We start from the raw sequence: 25,155 nt of genomic DNA on the forward strand, positions 1-25,155 counted from the left end.
GAGACATCTTCGGACAGCGCTGGCTCTTCGGCTTTGAAACAGAGATGAGCACCGCCCCCTATAGTTGGGAATGACTAGCACACATGTGCGAGGGGATCCTTTACCTTGAAACTAAGTGCACCATCCCATACTTTTGACCCCTATTTAACCCCAAGCAAGTGTTAATTGCGAGTAATAAATTAGTTCAATGATTAATGACAGGCATTAAAGATCAGATTCACAACTGATGGTCCAATTAAACTGATTTATTACTAATCATGCCTATGCACAAGAATCTTCTCAATTAATAGTTAGCACCTGCTTGGAGTTAAATTAGTTAAGTTGAATTCAATGGAATTCAAAAGGAATTGGACTAAGTTCAATTGTGGCTATGTAGGGATTCCAAACTGATCCCTCCTTTGACTCTGCCCCCAGGTTTTGCCTCTCCTTCTCCTACACATTTTCAACTGTTGGTGTTTAGTACCTTTGTAGGAGGCTGGTAAACCACCTACTGTATTTTTCGGGGTATAAGATGCACCTTTTTCCCCCAAAAAAGAGGGTGAAAATCTGGGTGCATCTTATACACTGAATACAGCATTTTTGGCCTCCTGAAACCCCGCCCCATACATTCCATTTTTTGCAAAAATGGATGCGCAGAGGGTTTGAGAGGCCTCTAGAGTGCTGCTGGGGGCTGGGGAGGGGAAAAATGAGTGAAAGGGGGCAGTTTTTCACAAAATAGGGGTGTTTTTGCTCTCCCAAACCACCAGGAGCACTCTGCAAGCCTTCCAAACTCTCTGCATGCCCCATTTTTTGCTCATTTTTTCCCTCCCCAGCACCCTGGAACACTCTATAGCAGTGGTCCCCAACCTTTTTATCGCCGCGGACCAGTCAGCCTTTGATAATTTTACTGTGGCCCGCTGAGGACGCGCAGTGGGGGGGCGTTGTTCGCGCGCGCTGTAAAATGTAAAATTTTATTGAATATTAACTAGGTTGCTTCTTTTAAGCTATTTTAATGTTTTAAAAAGTAAAATCTGATTTGACAAAATTCTCAAGAGTAGTACATGAAAATTTGGCATAAACCTGTGTTATTCTTAGGTGAACATTCTGAGTAAGTTCTAAATAGCCGAATTTCTCTATTTCCTTTTGAGCCTGTATCCGCAAGACTCCATGCAACACATTCAAGGAACTCATATCCCTCCATGAAGTATGGAGCATTCCCAGAGTTTACAGAATACGCATCTTGACACCATATTTGACTCTTCACAAGGAGTAGAATACACAGCTATAAAACGGGAAGAAGCAGACTCGGTCGGGGGGCGGCAATGGGCGCTTCACCAGGCGGGTCGAAGGAGACGCAGTCGGCTTGGCATTCGGGGCTGGGTGGGGGGCCTGGCGCACCGAAGCCTTCGCCTCTCGGAAGGGTCAGCGAACCGCCTGGCGACACGGGAGGTCGGCCGCCTGCCCCCTCCCCTCCATGGGAAGCACGAGGCTCCGCGTCCTTTCAGCCCGAGCGGCCGCCAGGCCAAGTGCGCGCCTTCGCTTCGGCGACAAAATGACAGCCCTGGAGAGCTACTGTGGAGCCAGGCTGGGCGAAGGGAGCCGCCAGCGGTGGGCGGGCGCCCTCCCCTCCCTCCCGCAGTGGAGCCTCCCTCGGCCTCTCGGAACGGCGAAGCTCCCCAAGTTCCCCCGAAACGGCCGTGCTGCGCCCCTCCCCCCCACAACCTTAGTTTCTCCTTGGGAGGAAAATGCAGCGCCGCCGCCCCCTCCTGCCCCCCCCTCGTCATTCCACGGGGCAGGTGGGCCGGGCGAGTCCGCGGACAAAGTTTCGCCTCCCAGGCAGCCTCCGCCAGCAGCATCCCAAGTTCGGGCCGAGGCCGCCGCCGCCGCCCCCTCCCTCCCGGGACGAGCAGAGCAAGAGGGCGGGGGGGAGATCGGGCCTCCCCTCGCCCCCCCAGCCCCGCACATCTGGGGCGGCGGGGGGGGGCAGAGAAAGGGCGCGTTCATGAGGACTACAAAGTTGCAAATATGGCCCCCGGCCACTGCAGCTATCATGGCCCCCGGCCGCTGCGCGGCCCGGTGCCAGGTACTCCACGGCCCGGCACCGGTCCGCGGACCGGGGGTTGGGGACCACTGCTCTATAGGCCTCCCAAACCTTCTGCAGACCCATTTCTTTCCTCCCAAACCCCCCACGTCACGTTTTTGCATGACCCGACAAATGCGCGAACGACAAAAGCGTGCCGACAAAACCGCGGCGCTAAAACCGCGATGTCAAAAGCGCGCTGACAACAGCGTGCCGACAAAAGTGCGCCAACAGAAGCGTGATTTAAGTTAAGGTAAGGTTTAGGGTTAGAGTTAGGGTTAGGGTTACAGCGCGCTTCTGTTGGTGTGCTGTTGTCGGTGCGCTTCAGCACTCATTCGTTGGCGCGCTTTTGTCGGCGCGCTTTTGTCACCGCAGTTTAGTCAGGCGCGCTTTTGTCGTTCATGCATTTGTGGTAGAACCACGTTTTTGCCCTCCCCGGTCCCCAGGTGCACTTTGCAGGCCTCCCAACATGAAAGCCCCATTTTTCATGCCTCATTTTTCACAAAAAAAAACAAAACGGGGCATGCAGAGGGTTTGGGAGGCCTGCAAAGTGCTCCCTGGGGTCAGGGAGGAAAAAAACTTTTTATTAAAAATTTACCTCTTCAAAATCTTGGTGCATCTTATAGTCTGAAAAATATGGCAGTTAGAATATTGGCAAGACATGATCTTTAGGTGATGTGAGAAGAAAAACCTCCATGGGACCTTGCCATCCATGCCACTCACTAAACCTGACCTTCTCTGACACATCAGTGAACCCCAAACAATAAAATCAAAAATTGCTTAAGACTTTCCACTGTTTCTGGCACCTAGGCTGAAATGAAGCATACCTTTAGCTAGAAAATTGGAACACCCCAGCAACTGAATTAAAACTAAGGAAAATCCTTCAAGGTATGAAAATCTTTTGTAAACCCAATAGGCTCCCCACAACTTCAAATCTGTCACTTCAGTAAAAGGAAAAAGATTGCAAAACCCCGCAGGGTGAGAATTTCCTCTCTACTGGACCCAGCATATTTCCAGGTTGGGAGAACAGTCTACATTCACACATTGCTACAACAGAAGATGGAACTTTCCATAAATGTGGACCAAACTTTTGTTTCAATTTGTGGCCACCTTCAATTGCTAAGCTGTCTGTTTTGCTGTCAAATAAATGTCCCCTCTGCTTCAAGCAATTGTCCTGTTTTGTTTGAAAACCAGGCTCAGAATGGGTCACAATTTTTTTCCCTAATAGTTACTTACGGTACTTATTTAGTTCTGCCCTTAAATCAGTCTTCCTTGTTGGTGAGAGCCTGGACAATTCCAAGCAATTTTCTTGGCAACATTTTGGGAAGTGATTGCCAAGTGTTGTCTTCTTCTTAGGAATGAGAGAGTGGGGTTGGCTCAAGTCACTAAGCTGGCATTGTGTCAAAGATAGGATTATAACTCGCAGCCTCCTGCAAACTGAAGACTAGTGCCTTTAACCACTACACCAAAACGGGGCCTCTACTATTAATTATAAGAGTTACAGGTTGCTTCATGCAAACCCATAACTAAAATCTAAGCAGTTTAAATACTTCAATACTATTCATTGTATAACAATGAACACCAAATAAACACCAAATCAATATGTCAATCAATAGCCAATAACAGCAGCAACTTCCTCTCATCGACTAGGAAGAATATTTTCACAGTAGTAAAGTCCACCCTTGTTACCCAAAGAAAGAAAGAAAGAAAGAAAGAAAGAAAGAAAGAAAGAAAGAAAGAAAGAAAGAAAGAAAGAAAAGAAAAAGAAGAAGAAGAAGAAGAAGAAGAAGAAGAAGAAGAAGAAGAAGAAGAAGAAGAAGAAGAAGAAGAAGAAGAAGAAGAAGAAGAAGAAGAAGAAGAAAAAAGCATTTGTAAAGCACTTAAAGCTGATCTTGGTAAAGGTAAAGGTTCCCCTTGCATATATGTGCTAGTTGTTCCCGACTCTAGGGGGCGGAGCTCAGCTCCATTTCAAAGCCAAAGAGCCAGTGCTGTCCAAAGACATCTCTGTGATCATGTAGCTGGCATGGCTAAATGCTCACGGAACGCTGTTACCTTCCCATTGAAGGTGATCCCCATTTTTCTACTTGCATTTTTTACATGCTTTCCAAATGCTAGGTTGGCAGAAGCTGGGACAGGTAACGGGAGCGCATTCTGTTACGCGGTGCTAGGGATTTGAACCGCCGAACTGCCGACCTTTCTGATCAACAAGCTCAGCATCTTACCCACTGAGCCACCATGTCCCCTGATCTTGGAGACAGGGAGAAATGAGCAAACCATTAAAGGGAGGACTTGCAAGACTTCTACACCGGGATCTGCTCATTGCTTGAACGCTGCCTATTGTTGAAGGCCCTTGTTCTTACTCAGAATACTAGCTGTGCTTAGGATACTGAAAGAGATGAGAGGGGGTGGCTGCCCACCATGGAACCCTTTATTTATTTGCTTAATTTACGTGCTGCCCATATCCCTGTCCAAGGTACTGAAACTGAAATATGATCCTGAAACTGAATCTTTTCCAAACTGTGAACAAGGGCAATAGGATTTCAAGGAATCAAGTATTCGAAACACATAAGGTTGACCCTGGAATGCTGTTGGTCTAAGGCAGAGGTCAGCAACTCGTGGCTCTGAAGTCACATGTGACTCTTTCATCCCTCTGCTGCAGCTCCCTATCACTGGTCAGCTCCACAATTGATAGGGTTAGGGTTAGGGTTAGGGTTAGGGTTAGGGTTAGGGTTAGGGTTAGGGTTAGAGACTCTATTGTGGGGGAGCTGTCCATTCAGCTCCAGAATTGAAGGGGGGGCTTTCGGTTAGGACCTTTGTGGCTCTTTGAGTGTTTAAAGTTGCCACCCCCTGGTCTAAGGAACTCATGAATCAAAGCAGTTTAATGCTGATGTTACCATGCCCACCATGAACTGAAATAGGCACAAGAGTCATTAAAATCCAAGCCAGGATATTTCTTAAAGCATCTCCATTCTCCTGGGAGTAGGCATTATTGAGATGTAATTTCCTCCTAGAATTTCTCTAACCATATTCTCTACGTCAGTGTTTCCCAACCTTGGCAACTTGAAGATGTCTGGACTTCAACTCCCAGAATTCCCCAGCCAGCGAATGCTGGCTGGGGAATTCTGGGAGTTGAAGTCCGGACATCTTCAAGTTGCCAAGGTTGGGAAACACTGCTCTACGTCATATCTAATACCACATCTTTCCTGACCGAACAATTCATCAGTGGAACAACTTGCCTCCAGAAGTTGTGGGTGCTCCAACACTGGAAGTTTTTAAGAAGAGATTGGACAACCACTTACCTGAAATGTTACAAAGTTTTTTGCTTGAGCAGGGGGTTGGGCTAGAAGACCTCCAAGTTCCCCTCCAACTCTGTTATTCGGGTATTCTGGCACATGCCTCTTATATGCTTCTCCATTATCTATTTTCTTTTCAAAACAGTGAAATATAAATGTTGGGGGTCACAGGCACCTTTGGAATTTTTAGTCAAGTGTGGGTGTTTTCGCAAAGTGGTTGCCATGGTGATTGTGCCCAGGAATAGAATGATATACAACAGGTAACCTGATGTATAACTGTTTGGTGCTCCCTAAAAGCACGCGGCATCCAGTTTCTCCTTGATCCCGTAACTAAGTAGGATGGCACTCTGCTGAGTGCAGATGATTGGCCCCAACACTTTCCCTTACAACCCTTGAGGAACAAATAAGGACATTTGAATGGCTTCTTCTTGTGTGCCAAGTACAACCTTACCTACAACAGGAACACAGACTAGAATACAGAATTACAGAATAGGAAGGGACTTTGGAGGTCTTTGAGTCCAACCCCTGTTTAAACAGGAGAACCTGCACCATTCAGGACAAATAACTGCCCAATCTCTTCTTAATAACCTCCCATGATGGATCACCCACAACTTCTGGAAGAAAGCCATTCCACTGATTAATCGTTCTTACTGTCAGGAGATGTCTCCTTAATTCTAGATTGGATCGCTCTTTGATAAGCTTCCACCCATTACTTCTTGTTTTGCCCTCAGATGCTTTGGAGAATTAGCTGAGTCCCTCTCCTCTGGGACAGTCCCTCACATATTGAAAGACTGCTAGCATGTCACACCTAGTTTTTCTCTTCATTGGACTAGACACACTCGATTCCTGTAGCCATTCATTGTATGCCTTAGCCTCCAGCCTCCTAATCATCTTTGTTTTTCCTCTTTGTACTCTTTCTAGGTTCTCAACATCTCTTTTTATATCATGATGGCCAACACTGGACAGAGTGTTTCAAGCGTGGTCTTACCGGTGCAGTTGAAACAGTACTAAAATTTCATGTTGATACTTGATACCTGATATCAGACATTGTGGTGCAATTTTTGGATTTGTGTGATGACGTAATCCAATGTTATAATTTTGACAGCCCTGTAGCTTGCCACAGATGCTGCTGGGCTTGTTCTAATTTGAAAGTTAAAAGTCTAATCTCTTCTTAGGTAAAGGTAACAGTTCCCCTTGCACATATGTGCTAGTCGTTCCCGACTCTAGGGGGCGGTGCTCATCTCCATTTCAAAGCTGAAGAGCCAGGATTGTCTGAAGACGTCTCCATGGTCATGTGGCCAGCATGACTAAATGCTGAAGGTGCATGGAACAGGAACACTGTTACCTTCCCACCAAAGTGGTCCCTATTTTTCTACTTGAATTTTTTTACATGTTTTCGAACTGCTAAATAGGCAGAAGCTGGAACAAGTTACGGGAGCTCACTCCGTTACACAGCACTAGGGAGTCAAATCGCCGAACTGCCAACCTTTCTGATCAACAAGCTCAGAGTCTTAGCCATCTCTTCTTAAAAACCTCCAATGATGGAGCATTCACAAAGCCCTTCATGGTAGTGGATCTGAGTACTTGAGAGACCGCCTTCTGCCGATTACCTCCCTCCGACCGATAAGATCACCAGACTGGGCCTCCTCTGAATTCCATCCGCCAGTCAATGTTGACTGGCGACTACATGGAGGAGAGCCTTTTCTGTTGCAGCTCCGACCCTGTGGAACGATCTCCCCGTCGAGATACGCACCCTCACCACCGTCCAGGCCTTCCGCGCAGCCCTCAAGACCTGGCTATCCCAACAGGCCTGGGGATAAGCCTCTAATTTGCCCCACCCGAGTGTTGAATGTTGAATGCAAGTTGTGTTTTTATTATTTTATTTTGCTCACATATTGTTTATTTTGAATTGCACCCCCTCCCTAATGATTGTAAGCCGCCCTGAGTCCCCTCAGGGAAAAGGGCGGCCTATAAATCCTAATAAAATACTAAATACTAAATACTAAATACAACTTCTAGAGGCTAGCTGTTCTACTGATTGTTACTTTATGGTAAGATGGTTGGCTAATTAAACAATAAATAAATAAATAAATAAATAAATAAATAAATAAATAAATAAATAAATAAATAAATAAATAAATAAATAAATAAATAAATTTTTCTAACTATCAGAAAATTTATCCTTAGTTCCCGGTTGATTCTCTCCTTGTTAAGTTTTCATCCATTGCTTCTTGTCCTACCCTTAGGAGAATCGGTTGACACCCCCCCCCATTCTCTGGGATAACCCCTTAGATATTGGAACACTGCTATCATGTCACCCCTAATCTTTCTGTTCATTAAACTAGACATACCCAATTCTTGCAACCATACTTCATATGTTTTAGCCTCCAGTCCAGTGAAGAGAAACGACACGTTTCCAGAATAAACGGGGTTCAACATTTTCACCCCATCTATTCTTGGAAGCTGCATTTCCTTCCCCAGCCCATACGCTTCATTATGAAATTGCTGTTAAAAAGGGGTGGGGAGTGTGGGGGAGTCCAACTTTGTCCTGATCAATATGCAACTTTTTTTTAAGGTCAGGCACAGTGATTTGCTTCCATTTCAGTTGCTGCTTCCTTCCTGCCTCCTATTCCAGTCAGCTGCACCCTCTTCCTCTAACAGCTTCTCTGAAAACGCTGGGATTCTCCGCTCTTGCATTAAATCCGATTTTACACATTTTATGACTTGCCATAGTGAAAGAATCTAAAATAGTCAGGAAACCTATGATGGGCTTGAGATGAAAGCTTAAGGGGGCGGGGGGGGGGAGACGAAGGCTTTCTATTCAGAATCCTTGAACTGCTTTGTCAATGTCATTTTTGTGCCATTCTTAAACACCTCTCGTTTGATTCATCGTTAGGCCAACTTTTTAAAGAAGGGGCATTTGCGATTCTCAAAATACAGAAGAAACTATGTCTAGCTTCCAAGAGTAATATTTTTTTTTCTTTCAGAGTCAAATTATTGCCATAGAGCAGTGTTTCTCAACCTTGGCAACTTGAAGCCGTCTGGACTTCAACTCCCAGAATTCCCCAGCCAGCAAATGCTGGCTGGGGAATTCTGGGAGTTGCAGTCCAGACATCTTCAAGTTGCCAAGGTTGAGAAACACTGCCATAGAGATCTGACCTGGGGTGCCAGCAGAGAGGGCTCTTGTGCCACTTCTGGCATGTGTGCCGAAGGTTTACCATCACAGGTATAGGGTTTCCTGTCAAAGCAGAGGTTGGACTAGAAGACCATCAAGGTCCCTTCCAGCTCTGTTATTCTATTCTATTCTAGCCTATCCTATCCCTATCCGATTCCTATCCTATCCTATTCCTATCCTATCCTATCCCTATTCTATCCTATCGTATCCCTATCCTATCCTATCCTATCCTATCCTATCCTATCTTATCCATCTTATTCCTATTCTCTCTTATCTTATCCTATCCTATCCCTATCCTATCCTATTCCTATCCTATTCCTATTCCTAGACTATCTTATCCTATTCCTACTCCTATTCCAATTCCTATCCCTATCCCTATCCCTATCCCTATCCCTCTCCTATCCTATTTCTATTCCTATTCTATCTTATCTTATCTTATCTTATCTTATCTTATCTTATCTTATCTTATCTTATCCTATCCTATCCCTATCCCTATCCCTATCCCTATCCCTATCCCTATCCCTATCCCTATCCCTATCCCTATCCCTATCCCTATCCCTATCCCTATCCCTCTCCTATCCTATTTCTATTCCTATTCTATCTTATCTTATCTTATCTTATCTTATCTTATCTTATCTTATCTTATCTTATCTTATCTTATCTTATCTTATCTTATCTTATCCTATCCTATCCTATCCCTATCCCTATCCCTATCCCTATCCCTATCCCTATCCCTATCCCTATCCCTATCCCTATCCCTATCCCTATCCCTATCCCTATCCCTATCCCTATCCCTATCCCTATCCCTATCCTATTGATTGACTCCCTTTTCTTTTGGCAGCCTCTAAAATATGATAAGTCTTCCAATATCTCAGGAGCTGCCACAAAGAAGAGGGAGTCAAGCTAATCTCCAAAGCACTTTAGGGCAGGACAAGAAGCAATGGACAGAAATTAATCAAGGAGAGAAGCAATTTAGAACTAAGGAGAAATTTCCTGATAGTTAGAACAATTAATCAGTGGAACACCTTGCCTCCAGAAGTTGTGAATGCTCCAACACTGAAAGTTTTTAAGAAGATGTTGCATAACCATTTGTCTGAAGTGGTGTAGGGTTTCCTACCCGAGCAGGGGGTTCGACTAGAAGAATGGAATAACAGTTATTCTATTCTATTCTATTCTAAATTGTAACCCTGCTATTGTTCCTTTCATTAAACTAGACATACCCAATTCCTGCAACCATTCTTTATTTATATATGTTTTAGCCTCAAATCCCCTAATCATCTTTGTTGCTCTTCTCTGCCTTTTTTTCTAGAGTCTCAGCATCTTTTTTTATATCATGACAGCCCAAATTGGATGCAGTATTACCAAATTTTAAACATTGGGGATTTTTTTTTTATTTTTTATTCTTGCTTTCTTTTGTTTTGTGCAATATTGCTCATTCCTTGCATTGGAAAGTCTTACAAACAGAGAAGGCAAAGCATAAACACAAGTAAACACACTCTACAGCGGTTACCTTTTGTCAAGATATTGTCTGGTCACATTTGAAAGATGGCCTGCTATTTGGCTGCCTTTTTGTCCCCTTCTATTGAATAAAAAACAGAATTGTGAAACAGATGAGGTGCTTCTGTTGAACCAAAAACAGCCCAGCTGAAGGCAAGACGAGTAGAAACGACCTAAGGGTGAAGAATTAAAACAGCACATCTTACATGGTCACCTACCAGCCTGCGGTGAATTCCACATGAGCATCAAAGAAGCCCGTGATATGCCCTGAAGCCACTTTCCAGCCTTCAATGCGAGCTCGGATCAAGCCTTCCCTTTTCTGGTTACGGACTACCTTCACAAGGCCTGGATATCTCTTGTTGACATATTCTTCCAGTGGTGCCTTCAATTCTTCTAGAAGGAGAAGTGGAAACAATGAATAAATACAAGAAGGTTGGATGCCTAGTTCACAGTATACAGCCAAATAACTTCTCTCTTTTTTTTTGACGTTTTCCAAATCCACTATGATAGCAATAGCACTTAGACTTATATGCCACCCCATGGTGCTTTACAGGACTCACAAGGTGGTTTATAAATGCCAGCATATTGCCCACAACAATCTGGATCCTCCTTTTACCGACCTGGGAAAGATGGAAGGCTGAGTCAACCTTGAGTGTGTCAGGATCAAACTCCTGGCAGTGGGCAGAATTAGGCTGCGATACTGCATTCTAACCAATGCACCACCTTGGCTCTCAACTAATATAAATCTATAGGATGGTTTCTCATCCTTTTGAGAAAGGAAACAAAGGAATCTGTTGGCATATATCCTTTAGATTTATATACGAGTGATCACTTTGGTAGGCCCTGTGGCTCCCCATAAGTTGATAACACATATACACCAGGGGTGGGTTCCTGTACCGGTTAGTACTGGTTTGCTGCACGCGTGCCGGTCGCGTGTTACTTGCACATGCACATTTGACTAAAAATTGCTCTGCGCATGCCAACAATGGCAGAAGACAACGGAGAACCAGTTCTGGGGAGTGTCAAGCCTGAGTCACTGCCAGTTCTGCAACCCAGGCCTGAATTCCACTACCGGTTCAGACAAACTGGGCTGAACCAGCAGCAACCCACCTCTGATATACACACATTGTCCTCCCTAGTTGAATGCTGATTTATATATTACAACCAGTGGTGGGAATCAAAATCTTTTACTACTAGTTGTGTGGGTGTGGCTTGGTGGGTGTGGCATGGCTTTATGGGTGTGGCATAGCTTGGTGGGTGTGGCTTGGTGGACATGGCAGCGGAAGGATACTGTAAAATATCCATTCTCTCCCACTCCAGGGGAAAGTTACTGCAAAATCCCCATTCCCTCTCAATCAGCTGGGACTTGGGAAGCAGAGAATAGATGGGGACGGGGCCAGTCAGAAGTGGTATTTACCGGTTCTCCGAACTATTCAAAATTTCCACTACCAGTTCTCCAGAACTGGTCAGAACCTGCTGAATATCACCTCTGATTACAACAATATTAGCTTCCCGTCCCTTGCGAAACAGGCCCAAGGAATTTTAAATAACTAAACTACTAATTCTATTTACAAATTGTTAACCTGTCATCTATATATTGTATTAATAACAAAATAGTTATCAGGAAGAACAGCAGCAATAAAAAAAAGATTCCAAACTCTTCTGTTAAGAAACGGCTATTGTAATCAACTGGTTGAAAATTTACCACGGCTTTTTAACTATCCCAAAACATCCCCAAAATTAATTCTATTAATTTGTCCTGTATCAAATAGCCGTATTTGATTCTTAATATTGTCTCTTATCAGTTGTTGTTTGATTAAATGCAATAGGTCCAATCTCCAAGGTCAGTCTATCTTTCCAATTTTTTTTAATTGCACATCGAATGAAATGCTTCTCATCTCTCCCCGCACCTTCCCCCCCCCCCCATTATGCAACAATCTCAGGATACTGCTAGTGGCCAGCAGCTGCTGTCTAATGATTTAGACATCACATCAAATCCAATTTAATGGCACCGAGTTCTATTTATGATTTCTAGTTCTGGTTAGTTGCCCAGTGACATGCTTTGCTGATCTTGGACATACCATAGTTTGGAGCACTAATTCGATGAGATCACAATAGCTGTACTGAAATTTCTGAAATAAATTGAAATGTCATCTTCTTACAGGATTTGGACATCAATTTAGAAACATGTGAAGGCAACGAGGTAGAATACAGATAGCAACTTACAACAATCAGCTGGAAAAATAACACAGTGGTTGGCAAAATGTTAAATTAACAGATGACCTCGTTTGACACTAAGTCAAAAGGATTTAACCTATACATATGTTGGATGAGTTAAAATTAATATATGGACTGATTATAATACCTACGAAATGTAAGGAGATTCCACCGCATTGCACATTAATGTGGAATTTACAAACATGACTTTTCTTGAACTTAGTAAAGTCTCATTCTGTTCAAAGATCAAGGATTTGATGAGCTGATCGTAATCAATTATAATAGTGATGTCCGTTTGATGTTGCAGCAAGAACGGCTGGAAAATAGCGGAAATCTGCTGAGTTTTGTGAATTCTAGCTGGCAACTGCTGTTGGGAGACCCTAAGGGGTCAAAGCCACCTTGGAAGGGTGGTGAAGAAAGGAGAGGCACTTTGTCGACCTTGAGGAACTCACAATTTCCTCATTAGGTCCAAAGAAAGCTCTCCCGAACGGCAGCAGGGACAACAACCATTTTTGGAAAGTCACAAGCTGTGACAACCGGGACAATAACAAATAAGAAGCAATAGCACTTAGACTTATATACTGCTTCACAGTGCTTTACAGCCCTCTAAACAGCCCTACAGCTCTTTAGAGAGCATATACCTGAGTTGGTATCACAGCAAATGCAATAAAGTTGCCACATGGACCAAAACGTGATTTTCATTCAATAGCTTGGAAATATGTTTCTAATTTGAAAGAGTCTATAAATCAAATGAAGCTTTTGTTCCAGGCGTTCCACTCTTTTCATTCTTTGACTTTCTCTACATGTTGAACACTTTTCTCTACATGTTGCACACTTCTTCTCTCTTTTTTTGAGCTCCTAGTCGCAAAAACTGGTATTCCAAAGACAACTGGACTACTTTTGATTTTCCTTGAAGATGGTTAGATGTTTTGCTTCTCATCCAAGAAACTTCTTCAGTTCTGAAGTGAAGAACTAAAGAAGCTTCTTGGATGAGAAGCTAAACATCCTAAAGGAAAAACAAAGGAAGTCCAGTTGCCTTTTGAGAAAGCACCTTTGGTAGTGTCTCTCAAGTACCCAGATCCTACATGGTAGTGGATCTGGGTACTTGAGAGACTGCCTACTGCCAATTACCTCCACGCGACCTATTAGATCTCATCGATTAGGCCTCCTCCGAGTTCCATCTGCCGGTCAATGCTGACTGGCAACTATGCGGAGGAGAGCCTTCTCGGTGGTAGCTCCGACCCTATGGAACGAACTCCCCGTGGAGATTCGTACCCTCACCACCCTCCAGACCTTCCGCACAGCCCTCAGAATCTGGCTATCCCATCAGGCCTGGGGCTAAGACTGTAACCCGCCCGAATGGTATGAATGTTGTGTTTTTAATTATGTATTGTCTTATATGTTAAAAGTTTGTCTCCCCCTCCCTTTTGGGTTGTGAGCCGCCCTGAGTCCCCCCAGGGAAAAGGGCGGCATACAAATAAATTTCTACATTCTACATTCTACATTTGGGGCAACTAAATGACTGAGAATCCTGATAGACATGAATCTGCTAGAAGAAGGAAGAGGGGTAAATGGATGGAGGATGAGAAGGGGAAAGGGAAATGGAAGAAGAGAGTGGGAGGACGGGAAGAAGAAAGGAAAGGGGCAAAGGAAATAAATCTCTTAGTTTGACATTAAATATGTGGGAAACATGATTTCCTAGCCATTTCTGATCCCTGCCCAAAGGAGAAACAAAGATCCTTAAATGTTCAGATGTAAAATATAGGAGAAATCACCATAGAACTAGTGACATTTAGATTCACATCATGGCAGACAGCCAGCTGCCATAAAGACTGTTCTGAAATGTGAAATAAAAAAATAGAAATGAGATTATTGGAGAAAGGCCATTAGAATGGAGGTTTTTTTTTAATGACTCAGATTCCACTGCCACACCTGGTCAAGTTAATTTCACTCTGGTTTTATGTTCTCCATCTTCCTTGGAATGCTAGGCTCAAGGTCAAAGGTTCCTCCAAGTTAAAAAGATTGGATAGCATGGGACAGAAAACATCTCTGCCTGAGAAAGAGGACAGCTCTTTCAGTTTAACACCTGAGTTTCCACACTGCACTATGTATCATGGTTTGCTTAAGCATGGTTGATTAGTAGACATTAGAAAGACACCCTCAAGTCAATTTCAACTCCTGGGAGTTACATGGATGTGTTGATGTAGTTGTCTTGGCAATAACATGGAAGTGGTTTGATATTGCCATTTTCTTATTTTTATATTTATAAAAGGGAAGCAGTATGCTCCCTCCCATATTTGGGCATACCAGGTGCCTTGACAAAACATCTAATCATTCCCCTGGCTCAGCTGATAAGGGAGTAGAGCTTGTGGCTTAGAGGTTATTATAACTGCCTAACATGTAAAATAGCCCAAGTTCAAATCCCAGTAAGGGTATGGCTATGCATGCATACATACATACATACATACATACATACATACATACATACATACATACATACATTTTTGATTTTTTTCTACACCCCAAGAATTTCCTAGTGGCCTTACTTCCAAGGAAGCATCCAACCCTTTTTACCTTCTGAGCCCAAGCTGGTGAGCCAAATGCTTTTACCTGATAAAATGTAAAAAAATCTACCCAATGTTTATGGGAATTCTCAGATTCTATTTGTTTGCACGATGTAAGACATTACATCCCTTCTACTTCCATGAGCAGAACCACAGGGGAATCACCTCCACATGGCTATCTCCAAGTTCATACATAATAAAAACCACTACAGCATTTCTTGCTATAAAGCCTTACCATTCTTGAATAATCTGTCTGCCCCCCCCCCTCCCTCCCTCTCTCCTTCTCCCCTGCTTTCTAAATGTCTATGGAGATTCTCATCATCCAGGTCCTGGGTGTCTCAAAAGTGCTTTTTCAAGAGGCAACTGGACTGTCTTGTTTTGCCTTGAAGATGTTTCACTTCTCATCCAAGAAGCTTCTTCAGCTCTGACTGGATGGTAGAATCCTTCCATTCCCCACCATCCCATTGGAGTTGAAGAAACATCTTGGATGAGAAGCAAAATGTCTTCAAAGAAAAACAGTCCAGTTGCCTCTTGAAAAAGCACCATTGGGACGCCAGTTATGGAGCATTCACAACTTCTAAAAGCAAGCCATTCCCATGGTTAATTGTTCTAACTCTCAGGAAATTTCTCCTTAGTTCTAGATTGCTTTTCTCCTTGGTTAGTTTCCATCCATTGCTTATTATCCATTGCCTACCCAATGCCCCTTTCCTAGTTTTCCCAGTAGTAAAATATGACAGTGAGAGTTGGACCTTAAGGAAGGCTGAGAGCCAAAAAAACCTTGATGCTTTCAAATTGTGGTGCTGGAGAAGACTCTCGAGAGTCTCTTGGACTGCAAGGAGATCAGATCAGTCAATCCTAAAGGACATCAAACAAAACCTGAAGCTGAAGCTCAAATACTTTGGCCACCTAAGGAGAAGGGAGAACTCATTGGAAAAGACCCTGATGTTGAGAAAGATGGAAGACAAAAGGAGAAATAGACAGCAGAAAATGAGATGGTTAGATAGGGTCATTGATACAATGAACATGAATTTGAGAAAACATCAGGAGACAGTGGAGGACAATGGGGCCTGGTCTATTGTCATCCATGGGGTCGCAAAGAGTCAGACATTACTTTTAGCAAACAAACAACAACAAATTCCCCTTTCCTGTTCCACTCTGTCCAAATTGAGGTGGGGGGGGGGGCGAAATGATCTGGGATTCAGCTTTTCAGAAAATGTACAAGCACGCATCCATTTTTGCCATTTCATTAAAATTCAATTAAGTTTCAGTAAAGTGGAGAAGAAAAGGAGGAAAAGACTCTTATTATAGTCATTTTATGAGAGCCGTCGCCAATAAAAGAAATCTCACTCGTGTGTTTCAAATGAGTTTAATTGATTGTTTTGTGAAACCTGAACACATTTACAAAGGAATAAAATGAGAAATATATAGCAGTCTCCTTCAGAGTTCAGGTGGAATTCCGATCATTAAAAAGTGGGAACTTGCTTAAATGATGAGATCTTTTCTCTTCCTTTCATCAGATGGGATCCACAAGCCAGCAGTGGATCAGATTTGGATCAGAGGTTCAGTACAAAACAAGAACAAATGCAATTGGCATTGCGGAAAGGCTGACAAAATGGCTGTCATGGGAAAGGAGTCCAGTTAGAAAATGGCTGCCTTATGGAGTGTCATATCCCTATTGATCAGGAGACAAACACTTGATCATAAGGATGTTTTTCACCAACTGAGTACATTTCGGAACTTTTAGTTCAGTGGAAAATACTTCCCCCCCCCCTTTCACACCATTTTCCTTTTACTTTCTACCATCCCAGCGGGGTGACTTCATGGAGACCAGATACGCTGCAGGATGCTATGAAGGCTTGACAAGATGTCAGCTTCTATTTAATTTTACATGTCTTTAAAAAAAAACATGATTCAAAAAAGATTAATTAGAAGAATATTAAAAAGTTAGGAGGGGAGCCTGTCAGTGGGCATATAAGGCACACTGCCTATCTAAACATTTCCTGCCTTCAAACCAAACTTCACGTTTGTGTACAATGCAGTGAATTAAGCCACAATGGTACAGTGCAGGGTTGGGTTCTAGCTGTTGTTACTGCTGGTTCGCTCGTGGGCAGGCTTTGCGTGCATGCGCAGTTCAATAAAACTTGTTCTGCGCATGCTCGGAACTCAAAAACAAGATGGCGGTAGCGACTGCAGCAGCTAGGAAACCAGCTAGGAGATATTGCCAACCTGGGTTGCTGCCGGTTCTGTGACCCAGGCCACCATGCCACTACCAGTTCAGCCAAACCAGGCCAAACCGGTTGAAACCCACCACTGGTACAGTGGTTAAAATGCAGTTCTGCAGACTAACTCACTGCTTACTCCTGGAGTTCGATCCTGACCAGCTCAAGGTTGACTCAGCCTTCCATCCTTCCAAGGTCAGTAAAATGAGGAGCTAGATTGTTGGGAGCAAATATGCTGACTATGTAAACTGCTTAGAGAGGGCTGTAAAAGCACTATGAAGGGGCATATAAGTCTAAGTGTTATTGCTGATGCATTGTAAATTGTAAATATTTTCTTTATCAAATTTAGATATATGTAGACGTTGCAATTATGCAACACAATGCATATAAAGTCAAGCTAAAGCTGGTTGGAACCCATATTCCAATATGGATCTTATATTTTCCACTTCTACTTCATATGTCAGAGAAAGAAAATCTACAAAATTGCAGGGCAATACAAGAAGCCCTTGACTTATGACCACATTTGAGCCCAACATTTCTATTGCTAAGCAAGACACTTGTTGAGTTGGGCCATCTTAACCATCCTCCTTGCCACAGTGGTTAAATGAATCACTATTGCCATGTTAGTAACATGGTCGTTAAGTGAATCAGGCTTCCCTGTTGACTTTGCTCATCAGATGGCAACCAAGGGTGATCGTGTGACCCTAGGACACTGCAGCCATCATAAATGCATGCCAGTTGCCAAGTGTCCAAATTTAGATCACAAGACCACAGGGATGCTGTGAAAAATGGTCATAAGCAGAGGTGGTATTCTACAAGTTAGGACTGGTTTGCCAGAACCAGCAGTGAAAACTACTGGTGGCTCCACCCACCTGCCCCAGCTCTATGGCATCCCATTTGGGCCATTTTTTCGCCAAAAGTGCATGCGTGCATGCTCACATTTGCAAACCAGTAGGGAAGGTATACCACCCCTGTTTTCAATGCTGTTGTAACTTTGAATGGTCCCTAAATTAATGGCCATAAGTCTAGGATTACCTGTATATTCCATCCCAGAAGGTATTCTCTAAGAAAAATAAAAAAACCTCTGAAGCCGCCTAGATTTGTGTTCTGATCCCCCAGCCTGTGAATAAACTAGAACACAGGCTTGGCTGTTTGCCACTGTTCAATTACTGAGATAACGAATCCTTTGGCTGAGGGCCCAGGCAACTCACATTCAATAGAGTAGCTCTGCAGCAACCCAGATAGTTCAAACGAACAGACATGGCTAGAATACACAGATAGATTTTCTTAACTACTAATTTGAACGGTTGTTTCCTGCAAATGTCCCCTCCCAACGCCTCACCTATAATCTCTCTTGGGAGGGGCCAATCAACAACCACCTGTGCTTAATCATCTTCTGTGAGTCTGCCTACGGAGTTGCTGCTTCCGTTTCTCAGCCCTTCTCAATCTAGCATCAGGGACAAACTGCCTTTGATCCTCCCCATTGCCCCATGCCTCAGACGCCTCCTGGTGTCCAACCAGCCTCTCTGGTCCCTGCTCTGAGTCTCAACCCTGCCCAGGGTCCTCCACATTGTCCAGGGCAGACTCATATGGTTCCTCGCTATCCGAGTCCATCAGCAGCTCAACCAGATCCTGCTGGGCCACAACAGATTTGTATCTGACATTTCATACAAATCAGAATTTCCATCCATGGAAAATGGGGGAAAAGAGGTTTTTAACTTGTTTGTCAACCCTGAAGCGAGCCTGGCTGAAGTCAACTTGGAGGCTTCATGGCTGCCACAAAGCAGAGGGGAAGAAACGGAGGGGGGGATATTAGATAGCTCCGCTTGGCTATCAAAATAAAAAACAATATTTCTTGTGGGAACCAAGGTCATTCCAACAGGAGTCTGAGAAGAGGAGGAGTAGAGTAACTAGGCCCCTTGCTAGCACCACTATTGGACAATGTAACCGATGACCTGGGGGAAAGGGGTACTTTCATTTTTAACTGGGTGAATTTTCAGAGTCGGTTTTCACCAGTTGTGCCAACATGATGTATCCAATAAATTGTTCTTTGAGGATTCTATCTGCCTTGGAGTTCCGCTTTCAATGGGTGCATTACTTGGAACATTGACACTGATCTTAATAGAAACCATAAGTACTTGTCTGTGGAACAGTTGTGTTTCCCTGGAAATATTTTAACTAGGTCGCATCTGTTAGGGAAGTAACAATCAGCACAAGACTGAATTCAATTAATTTAGAATTCCTTACTCTTTTTATCCCTGTGCATATGTTTAGGATTTAAGGAGCTTGGAGGATATTAATGCTCAAAAATATTTCTGCTTTACCAAGAAGTTCTAAAATAGGGTATGTTCAGCCAAAAGCCCATGTAAGACGTTTGTATCAAATTCAAAAACTGTTTTGTAATGATTGCTGTCCTCTAAGTACAGTATGGGACGCGGTGGCTCAGTGCCTAAGATGCTGAGCTTGTCGATCAGAAAGGTCAGCAGTTTGGTGGTTTGAATCCCTAGCACCACATAACAGAATGAGCTCCCATTACATCCCAGCTTCTGCCAACCTAGCCGTTCAAAAGCACTTAAAATGCAAGTAGAAAAATAGGAATAGGTGGGAAGGTAACAGCCGGCCACATGACCATGGAGGCTTCTTCGGAGAGTGCTGGCTCTTTGGCTTTGAAATGGAGATGAGCACCGCCCCCTAGAGTCAGGAATGACTAGCACATATGTGTGAGGGGAACCTTTACCTTTTTAAGTACAGTATGTATCATTTCCTCGTACTCTATTCCTTTTTTGCTCTTCTTGCCTGGCTCAATAGTAGTAACTGCAAGATGGATCTTGGAGTTCTAGTGGACAGTCACTTAAGTAAGAGCTACCAGTGTGCTGCAGCAGCCAAAAAAGCCAATGCAATCCTAGGTTGCATTAACAGAGGGATAGAATTAAGTTCACATAAAGTGTTAATATCACTTTATAAGACCACACATGAACAGAAACAAAATTGTGTCTGGTTTTGCTCACAGTGATGCAAAAAATGATGTTGAAACTGTAAAAAGAGTGCAGAGAAGAGCAACAAAGATGATTAGAGGCTGAACATACGAAGAACGGTTGCAAGAACTGGGTATGTCTAGTTTAACAAAAAGAAGGATTAGGAGTGACATGATAGCAGTGTTCTAAGAGGCTGCCACAAAGAAGAGGGGGTAACCTATTCTCCAATGCACCAGAAGGCAGGACAAGAAGCAATGGGTGGAGAGAACCAATCTAGAACTAAGGAGGAATTTCCTGACAGTTAGAACAATTAATCAACTTCAGAAGTTGTGAATGCTCCAACACTGGAGGTTTTTAAGAAGAGATTGGACAACAATTTTTCTGGAGTGATATAGGCCTGGTTCAGCTGAACTGGTAGTGGAATTCAGGCCTAGGTCGCAGAACCGGCAGCGATCCAAGCCTGCCGTGCCTCTGAACCATTTCCCTCGCCACTGTTGGGCCGCTGCCATTTTTGTTTTTAGTGACTGTGTTTGCAGGAGTTTGCTTCCAGGCCGGCCCCATGGTCCAGATCTAAGCACCCAGTGGGCTGGATCCAACCCCCAGGCCATGAGTTCAACAGCCCTGGTCTGTCATATTTATAGCCATACTAATCTCTTGCCTATGGTTTTCATTCCTTCTGCAAGGTTTCTTTGATTTCCTCTGGAGAAATTTAGCATCTTGTAGTCAGAAGTGCTAGGAGCACCTGGGGTTTTTTAATGGCTAAGCAAACTAATTGTCTCCTGCAAACTCCACTCCCCTTTCGCTCCTCTTTTATTTCCTCTGGGAGGGGCCATTCATTGTCCACCTGTGGCCTTACTGCCAAGTCAACCCCTGTTCCTTAGCTGTACCCTTTGTCTGACAACTCTGCACATGCACACACTGGGAACAGGCTCCAGCTGTTCTTCTGCCTCACTGATGTTTGATTCTGAAGGCAGCTGATAACTGGCATACGGCTCTGGCCCCCTCTCTGCCTCCGACACAGAGCCTTCATCAGAGCCTTCCCCAGACTCCAGGACTACCCCATGTTCCTCCCCAACCTCCTCACTGTCCGAATCGGCTGCCACCTCCACTGGCCTCTGGCGGGCCACAACAGCTGGCAACTTTGGTTAGTAAACATGCTTGCAAGAGTCACCTGCTTTTGACATAAGCAGCAAAACAGCTACACGAAAAAAAAAAAGATGATTTGAGGTGAGACTGAGAAAATGTCAGGTATAAAAGACTGAACAGCTACTGCTTCTGCTTTGTATGTCTCTTCTTCAGAATACACATCCAGTTCTCTTTGGGGCAAGTTTTGTTTTCATCCTACCCAGGGATAGGCATACTGCATTTTGAAATGGAAAGAAAAGAGCTGAATGTGATGTATTTTTTATACTTTAGAAGATCTAATTCTGGCAGAATTAGGCATGTACCTTTGAGATGCATTGAAGAGATTGAGGCTTAACACTTGGCAGAACTTCAAAATGCTCAGCGAGATCAAACCCGACCTTCTGTTGGGATGGGAGACTATCGGCAAATCTCAGGGGGGTAAACTAGACTGGAAGGTTTCAGAAGAAAAACTCTTAAGAAGGCAACATCTTATAGAGATTCTCGGTTAGCCAGGTCATGTTTGTCCCAAAGCTGCTTTTTCAAAAGGCAACTGTACTTTGCTTTTCCTGGAAGACATTTTGCTTTTCATCCAAGAAGCTTCTGACTTAATAGTAGAGGACGGAAGGATTTATATTGCTTACAGTCATCGGGTCATCACACAGGGGTGGGCTGTGGGGATTCACAGGGGTTCGGGAGAACCTCTAGCTAAGATTCTGTGCAGTTCAGAGAACTTCCAAGTCCCACCCCTCGTTGGCCCCACCCACCCCACCCCTCCCAGGAATCCAGTGGCGGGATTCAGCCAGCCCACACCTATTCGGGAGAACCGGTTCTTAACTTTCTAAGAGGTTCAGAGAACCGGTTGTTGGAAGAAACCTTCTTTTGGTTTTTCCCCACTTTGCAGGGCTAATCCTGTAAGGAAGGCAGGAAGGAAACATTCTGGTGTTGTTTCTAGCCTAATCTTTCTTGCCCTGCTTACAGAAACTGTCTCTCCGGTTAACCCTTATTACATTGTAACAGCTAAGGTGAAGCGCCCATCGACCTGAGTGACATTGAGTTGGCCACGCCCACACGGTCACATGACCACTAAGCCCCACCTACCCTGCTGGTCATTAGGACAGAGAACTGGTTGTTAAATTATTTGAATCCCACCACTGCAGGAATCCCTACGCGGCCCATTTTGGATGCAGGTAAGTGCAGGGTGCACATGGAGGCTGGGGGAGGGTGAAAAATGGGCTGACTGGAAGTTTGGGAAAATGCACTCATTTCCGGCCTCCAGAGGGCCTCCAGAGCCTGGGGAAGCCATTTTCGCCCTCCCAGAGGCTAAAGGAAAGCCTCCAAAGCCCAGGGAGGGCAAAAATCCCCCCCCCATGCATGGTGCAGGAGGCCAACTAGGCCATGCCCATCATGGCCATGCCCATCTAGCAACCAGGCAGAGAACCCATTGCTAAAATTTTTGAAGCCCACCCCTGGTCATTAGCACTCTTTCTGAGAGTCGTTTAGGCCATCTGTGCCCTCGGGGTCACCTGAATAGTGCAAATGAGTGTGGAGCCTTCTTGGAACTGCTGAAAGGACTGTGTTGTAAGCAGAAGATAGTGGTGGGGGGGGGGGGTCATTGCCTGAGAAGGCAATGACAAATCTCTTCCATGGCTGCCAGTAAAATGAGCCAGGTGTTTCCCACGAAGCCATCCGATACCATCTTAACCAGACCACTGGTCAACCTTTCCTTCTCATTAAGCTATTGCTGGTTCCCTATTGATATAAGACAATCCCTATAATGTTTGACGGAGCAGGCATGTAGGAGAAGCTGAAGCGCTGGTGTGCTGATAAATATTTAACAGCCTGGCCCCCTCTGTGGATGCCGCAGTGATAGTTGCCAAGCATGTGCTATGCGTTTGCAGCTCAACTCTACTGTTGGCTGCTCAAAAACTTCCAAAAACAGTCGGCTCACACCAGCTGATTCCAGCACACCATTGGGCTGCAGACTCCAGGGGCTTCTAAAACATAATTTGCCTTCCTCAAGAAACAGGGAGAACATCTACAATTGCAGAGACCAGAGCAAAAAAAGAGGGCTGTGAAAATATTTTAGAGACCCCTCGCATCCTGGACATAAATTGCTTCAACTCCTACTCTCAAAACGACGCTATAGGGCATTGCACACCAGAACAACTAGACACAAGAATAGTTTCTCCCCGAACGCCATCACTCTGCTAAACAAATAATTCCCTCATCACTGTCAAACCATTCACGAAGGCTGCATTACTATTACTAATAGTCTTCTCATCGTTCCTATCACCAATCTCCTCCCACTTATGACTGCAGGACTGTAATCTTGTTGCTTGTATCCTTACGTTTTATATTGATATTGTTTCCTGATGGCTTATTTGTACCCTTTGACTATCATTAAGTGTTGCACCTTATGATTCTTGACGAATGTATCTTTTCTTTTTATGTATACTGAAAGCATCCGCACCAAAGACAAATTCCTTTTGTGTTCAATCACACTTGGCCAATAAAGAATTCTATTCTATTCTATTCATATATATATATATATATATATATATATATATATATATATATATATATATATATATATATATATATATATATATATATATATATATATATATATATATATATATATATATATATATATATATATATATATATATATATATATATATATATAATTTATTTATCAGCATAAATATAACAAATGTAACAAAAAGGCAACAGTAAATATTGGGTTTCTGTCTGGATGGTCTCTTGTGACGAGCCGAAGGACAGAGAATGGAAGTGTGACCTTCCTCCCATATTTGGGCATACCAGGGGTTGTGACTTTAAATAGATAGATAGATAGATAGATAGATAGATAGATAGATAGATAGATAGATAGATAGATAGATAGATAGATAGATAGATAGATAGATAGATAGATGGATAGGTCTCTAGTTGTTCGGGTTTTCTCCCGCGTAGAATTGGAATTGAAACACCCAGGACTACTCCTGGAAACACCAAACCTGAAGTAGTCAGCAGCAGCCTGAAGATGACGAATGTGACTTCGTCGAAACGTCGCCAAGACATCTCCAATTCTACGCGGGAGAAAACCCGAACAACTAGAGACCTACATACTAACACCCGCGAAAACCTCAGAAAACATTATATATTATATATATATCAGTAAACTCTGTAAACCGCTTAGAGAGGGCTGAAAGCCCTATGAAGTGGTATATAAGTCTAACTGCTGATCAGATATATATTATATATATATCAGCAGCTACCTATCAAACAGCTTTGACTGTTATCTTATCACAGCTGACTGTTTTTCATTCAAGCTTTTCCAAGCATCAAAGTCAAGTGATTGGAAACTCTCTTCTAGAGTAGCAAGAAGCTGCAAAGAGGGGAGATGGGCGGCATAAAAAATTAATAAATACTTACATAAGACTATTATAGGAGTGTAAAAACTAAAACCAAGTGAAGCAATAGACCCTTGTCTATTCCAAGCTGGAACTTGTCAGAAAAGGGTTTTTTTTTTCCCTAGAAAAGAAAAGATATTGGGTTCCCACCCCCCGCCCTTAGTCGGCTTCGTTCCAGGAAAAGATGGCCATTTTGCAGAATTTTCTCCTAATTTGTCTCCCTTCCCTTTTCATTTCCCTCCTATTTTCTCCTTTCCTGATAGAATCAAGATCACATGAAGTGTTAATACCACTTTATAATAATGCCTTGGTAAGACCCCACTTGGACTACTATATCCAGTTCTGTTAACCACAATATAAAAAGATGTTGAGACTCTAGGAAGAGTGCAGAGAAGAGCAACAAGGATGATTAGGGGGCTGGAGGATAAAACATGAAGAACGGTTACAAAAATTAGATCTGTCTAGTCTAATGAAAAGAAGGACTGGGGAGACATAGCAATAGCACTTAGACTTATATAGCAGTAGCAATAGCAATAGCAGTTAGACTTATATAGCAATAGCAATAGCAATAGCAATAGCAATAGCAATAGCAATAGCACTTAGACTTATATAGCAATA

General features: G+C 43.5%; 1 protein-coding gene across 1 annotated transcript in view; it reads right to left on the reverse strand.

Moving 5' to 3' along the window:
* GALNT17 (polypeptide N-acetylgalactosaminyltransferase 17) overlaps positions 1-25,155 on the reverse strand; it is a 372,456-nt gene that overhangs the window by 153,760 nt on the left and 193,541 nt on the right. Inside the window, exon 4 of the mRNA XM_087717193.1 lies at positions 10,243-10,417. Coding sequence (XP_087573319.1) covers positions 10,243-10,417 — 175 coding nt within the window. The remainder of the gene's footprint in view (positions 1-10,242; positions 10,418-25,155) is intronic.

Source organism: Thamnophis sirtalis, unplaced genomic scaffold, assembly GCF_051295495.1.
Source record: "Thamnophis sirtalis isolate CommonGarterSnake01/CBP01778 unplaced genomic scaffold, rThaSir2_p1.2 scaffold_6, whole genome shotgun sequence".
NCBI lineage: Eukaryota > Metazoa > Chordata > Lepidosauria > Squamata > Natricidae > Thamnophis > Thamnophis sirtalis.